The sequence below is a fragment of the Sinocyclocheilus anshuiensis genome, unplaced genomic scaffold (genome assembly GCF_001515605.1).
Source record: "Sinocyclocheilus anshuiensis isolate Anshui unplaced genomic scaffold, SAMN03320099.WGS_v1.1 scaffold2253, whole genome shotgun sequence".
NCBI classification, from domain to species: Eukaryota; Metazoa; Chordata; class Actinopteri; order Cypriniformes; family Cyprinidae; genus Sinocyclocheilus; species Sinocyclocheilus anshuiensis.
Genome location: NW_015551131.1, coordinates 118,016 through 123,484, shown reverse-complemented (window position 1 = coordinate 123,484; position 5,469 = coordinate 118,016). Strand labels below are relative to the sequence as shown.

Genomic DNA, 5,469 nt, shown 5'->3' with positions numbered 1-5,469 from the left:
GGGGAAAGAGTCAAGCACGGATGTAACGGGTCAGTTGTGCAGATCACTCACAGCAGTGCCGATCTTCTCCAGTGTTTCCTCGTTGATGGGGTAGCGTAGCTTCATCTTACGGTACAGTGGATGTTTCTCGTAGTAACTGATTAAATCTACTAAACTGTCAAACTCTGAGGTGCCCAAAACCACCGTCTGTCCCTCCTGCTGCACGCGGCAGTGCTTTATCTTGCCCTCCGCCCTGAGAGAGACAGACGAGAGTGAGAAGACCTGCGGAGACGAGCACACAATACAACATGAGAGCGGGAGCCTGGATCTCACCGGAAGGAAATGGCGAAAGAGTTGACTTCTGTTCTCTTCCTAACGAGGAAAGCCCCGTCACGCGGGACTCTCATCAGCATGTTTTCCGCCTGACTGCGGGACAGAGACGCGTGATACCACCTGCACAGAAAACACACACAACACACGCTCAAATTAGACCGGGAAAACACAGGAGGACAGGACAGGAACAGCACACAAACCCTGCTCCACACCTGCTGCTCAGAGAGGGTCTTACTATTGGGAGATGAGAGGGTCTGTATTACTTACTGTTGGAGAAAGCGTAATGGCTAACTAGCAAGGTCATTACAGTTTGGAATTTTTAAATTCGTTTTATTTTAATATAGTTTTCAAATTTGATATGAAATTCAGTTTAGTTTTTATTAGTTTACAGGGATGTAACGATTAACCGCGAGCCGGTTGAAAATCGATTCAAATATGTGACGATTCAAATCGGTTGAGATGCTAAACAAATCGTGATTCATTTAGGGGTAGGAGTTTATATGAATCCAGGTCTGAGGAGAACTTACTGTCTTTAGAAAAGTTTAGATGGTATTTTTTCTTTTCTTCTTGCCTCTGTATAATGCATAGTAAAGTTCATAAGTGCAGCGCTGCTTTGTTTACAGCGGAAACCAAGGAAACGCTTTAAGCGCCACCTGCTGGCAGAGAGTGAATCTGCGTCTCATTCAGCTCGTCTGCTGTTTCTGTTTCATGCAGATATTTTTATGTATAGTTTATTAAAAACAGCTCATGTTGAATGTATGCAGCATCTTTGTTTGGATCATGATTAAAATGCAGTGGTTGCTATGTTTTAAAAGTACTAAACAATCATCCATCCTCAGTACTGTAGATTATAATTTTCTGTTGCATGATAATATCATTGTAGGTTGCATAAAGTAATAGTTTCCGATTTCTTAAAGGGATAGTTAACCCAAAAATGATCATTCTGTCATTTTTCCACCCTCATCTTATTCTAAACCTGTATGAGTTTCTTCTGTGCAAAAATAAATAAGTAAATAAAGGAACATCTTTTCTGAGAAACGCCTGGGTTTTTTTTTTTTTGTCCATACAATGGAAGTCAATGTTAACTAAAAACAGTTTGGTTATCAACATTCTTCAAAATATCTTTTAACAGAAGAGAGTCGGTCATACGAGTTTGGAAAGTACATGAGGATGACTAAATGAAAGAATTGTCATTTTTGGGGTGAACATTGATCATTGTAAGAATGATCTACTTGTTTTCTTTGTGTGTGTTTGTTTGTTTGTTTGTGTGTGTGTGTGTGTGTGTGTGTGTGTGTGTTTGTTTGTCTGTGTGTGTGTTTGTTTGTTTGTGAGTGTGTGTTTGTTTGTGTGTGTGTATGTGTTTGTGTGTGTGTGTGTTTGTTTATGTGTGTGTGTGTACTTGTTTATGCTACATTGAGGGGACCAAATTTCCCCACAAAGATAGTAAAACCTGAAATCTTTGACACTGTGGGTTTAAAAATAGTAAATGATGTTTATCTGAAATTGTTATTTTGTGTTAAACAGGTTGTTTTTGAAAGTCGGTGCTTGAAATAAAAGCTTTTTATTTCATTGATTTTTATTGATCACTGCAGTGTTAATATTTTAATTATAGGACTATAATTCATTGTATAGCCTAATAGACCTGTTTTAAAAGACCTTGTTTAAAAACATTTTAATTGAGGAGTAAATAGCCTGATCTTTTGTTGTCCTCGCAGCGCGTCAGTTTTGCGGTAATTATTGCGGGGCAAATTAATTGTACTTTTAATTTAATAATAAAATTAACTTCATAAATAATAATAGGCCTAATAAAAATAAGAATGTAACATTACCTGTAATACATTGTAAGAATGCCTACATTAATTGGAAATGCCAAATCCTCTTAATATTGCCAATAACTGATTGATGTTTTTGACAATAACTCTGGCTATCGTCGATACAAGATCATGGTCTTTCGACGCGCCCCAGCAAGGGGAGGTTATCGCAGGGCAGACAGCACATTACCTGTTACGTCGTTTAGGCTGCCTTGTTGAGCGCAGTGGCATGGAGAACATTATTTTCCAAATGTAATAGGATTCAACGAATCGTTCGGTTTGTAATGCGTACCGAACCGAAAGCCTCGTACCGAACGGTTCAATTCGAATATGTGTATTGTTACACCCCTAATATATATAAATTTAGTTATTAAGAAATATATGCTTGAACTTTTCAGTTTCTAAGCTATTTTATTGAGAAATCACAGAACAGTGTTGCCAATACATTTCCGCTCTGAATGATTCTGTGCGCGTGATCTGCGCGAGATGTACGAGCTACTGTCTGTAGCCTATGTGTGTGCGTTACAGTGCAGCAGCGCATTAGCGCATTACTGTACAATAAGCTGTTTAAAACGTGCATTCTCCTGTTCAATTTCGAGCATCCAGTAATATAATCACACATGTCTTGTGAGTATGCATTTATTTGTCATTTTAACTGTTTGGAAACGGAGCGTAAATGTGGAAGTCCTTCAAAGATTTCTTATCCTGTTGCGCCCTCTACAGGACCAGCGACTAGTCGACGTCAAGCTTAAAGCGTCATGGCAGAGCACTGAAGTTGACTAGTTGGTGTAAACTTGCTACGTGTACTGCGTTGGGCTAACCGAGACTTGTTATAGCACTTGCATTTTATTGCTCTTTTGATTGCTTCTATTGCCCTTCTATTTGTAAGTCGCTTTGGATAAAAGCGTCTGCTAAATGATTAAATGACTAAATGTAAATGTAATGAACTGTCCCTGTAAGTTCTTTCGATCATCAGCTGGGTCAGTTGAGACGTGGGACTCACTCTTTGCTCTCGTGAGCGTTGGTTTGTGGCACTGGCTCGGTCAGCTTCATCTCAAACTCGTTGCAGCGCAGAGGCACCTGCTGGTAATGTGTGATGAGCGCGAACAGCGTGTCGAACACCAGGTTATCCGTCAGGTAGAACTTGGGGCTGCCGGCCTCCTGCCGAGAGTGAATCCTGCAGTGCTGAACCCGACTGGACCGCCTGTCCAGAGGAAACCCACACCGCTCTTAACTCACAGCCGCTTCATGCTTTCAGTTGGGAGTAGTAGTATATTTTCATTTAATGCCATGTCAGCATCTTAGGCTATTTTTTAATGGCAAAAACAATATATTACACAAGATATTTTACTAGCGCTGTCAAACGATTAATCGCGATTAATCGCATCCAAAATACAAGTTTTTGTTTACATAATATATGTGTGTGTACTGTGTATATTTATAATAGCAATTATATGAATATAAATATATACATGTAAATATTTTCTAAATATATACTGTATGTGTGGGTATTAATATATACATAATAAATATACACAGTACAAACATGTATATTATGTAAACAAAAACTTTTTTGGATGCGATTAATTGTTTGACAGTACTATTTTTTTACATTAACATATGATAAAAAATCTAAAACTTTTTCTGGCAAAATTATACTAAACTCTTTGAGTTCACTTCATAAAAGAGTTTTCCACATACATTAAAAGCGGGACAGTCCGATAAAATATGTTTGACAGAAAGGAGAATCATGCAGAACATGCTTTGAGTAGGGTCTTCACTTTTGAGTCAGTCTTGTATGACCTCTGCGACATCTGGTGAATACCACTTGATCAAATCTAGTTTTAAAAGTTTGTTTGTTTGTTTGTGTTTAACGCCATTCCAGCTTCTGTGGCTATTTTCATGGCGAGAAATATTATGGCTGAATTTTATGTGACCCTGGACCACAAAAACAGTCATAAGGGTCAATTTCTAGAAATTGAGATTTATACATCATCTGAAAGCTGAATAAATAAGCTTTCCATTGATGTATGGTTTGTTAGGATAATATTTGGCTGAGATGCAACTATTTGAAAATCCGGAATCTGAGAATGCAAAAAAATCTAAATATTGAGAAAATCACCTTTAAAGTTGTCCAAATGAAGTTCTTAGCAATGCATATTACTAATCAAAAATGAAGTTTTGATATATTTACGGTATGAAATTTACAAAATATCTTCATGGAACATGATCTTTACTTAATATCCTAATGATTTTTGGCATAAAAGAAAAATCGATAATTTTGACCCATACAATGTATTGCTGGCTATTGCTACAAATATACCCCAGCGACTTACGACTGCTTTTGTGCTCCAGGGTCACATATCATGATTTTATCATTTATTTTTGCTAAAAACTCCAATACTGTATTTGGCTTAACTCTGTTAAAAGAGTTTCTAGTTTTAAGAGAGATTAAAAATCAGTTTGAAAGGTCTGGATTGACGCTCTCCAGGTGGAGGAGGGGAGGTTACCAGAAGGAGAGAGTGTAGTCTCCCACGAAGGTCTCGCTCTCCCGCACCAGGAACGAGCCGTCGGGCGCGCCGGTCTCCAGGCAGTACTCCGACAGCAGGCGCTCCGCGATCTGACGCCCGTCACGCCCCGCTCCCAGCTTCCCGTGAAACCACTTCTCCGTCACATGCTGGTCCATGCTGTTACTGATCTAGAGGTGTAATCAGTTGGAATCAGCTTCCAGAAGAGATCAGATGTGCTAAAACATTAGCCACATTTAAAGGTGACATATCATGAAAATCTGACTTGTCCAGGTTTTAAGTGCTATAATCAGGTCCCCGGTGCATCTACCAACCAAGGAAACGTGAAAAAGATTAACCCAGTAACTTTGTATTGGGAAGACTTTTTCTGCAAGCGTCTGAGAAAACGAGCGCGTCAGATTTCGCTCCCTTGGTGACGTGGCAAAGGGATCTCATTATAATATTACTGCCTCTTAATCTGCAAGTTTATACCCACGGAGCCGTTATTGTGTTTCCGCAAGCGACAACGGTGAACCAGCTCTAATGCCATGGCGAAAGTTTGAGCAAAACATGCTAACTGTTCTGTCTTTAGCTGCACAGACGAGCACAGAACACTGTTTAGAGCCCCAGCCTCAGAGGAGACAACAGAGCAGTGCATTTATTGATTTATTAACTGTATATTGCTGCTGCCACACAGATCTAAAATAAACATGCGATTTATTTCCCAGCAGTTTACCTTCACAGACATAACCGACTGTTTTTGTAACTCGTGTGTGTTTAACATAAACTTGTGTGTGAATGAGAACTTAGTTTAGTCCTCGCATGCTGTGACACCCGCT

General features: G+C 39.2%; 1 protein-coding gene across 1 annotated transcript in view; it reads right to left on the bottom strand.

Moving 5' to 3' along the window:
• The window catches only part of plcg1 (phospholipase C, gamma 1), an 88,665-nt gene that overhangs the window by 44,360 nt on the left and 38,836 nt on the right, over window positions 1-5,469 (bottom strand). Inside the window, exons 17-20 of the mRNA XM_016453378.1 lie at window positions 4,634-4,821; window positions 3,127-3,327; window positions 313-432; window positions 52-232 (exon numbers count right to left, since the gene is read on the bottom strand). Of these exons, the coding sequence (XP_016308864.1) occupies window positions 52-232; window positions 313-432; window positions 3,127-3,327; window positions 4,634-4,821 (690 nt within the window). The remainder of the gene's footprint in view (window positions 1-51; window positions 233-312; window positions 433-3,126; window positions 3,328-4,633; window positions 4,822-5,469) is intronic.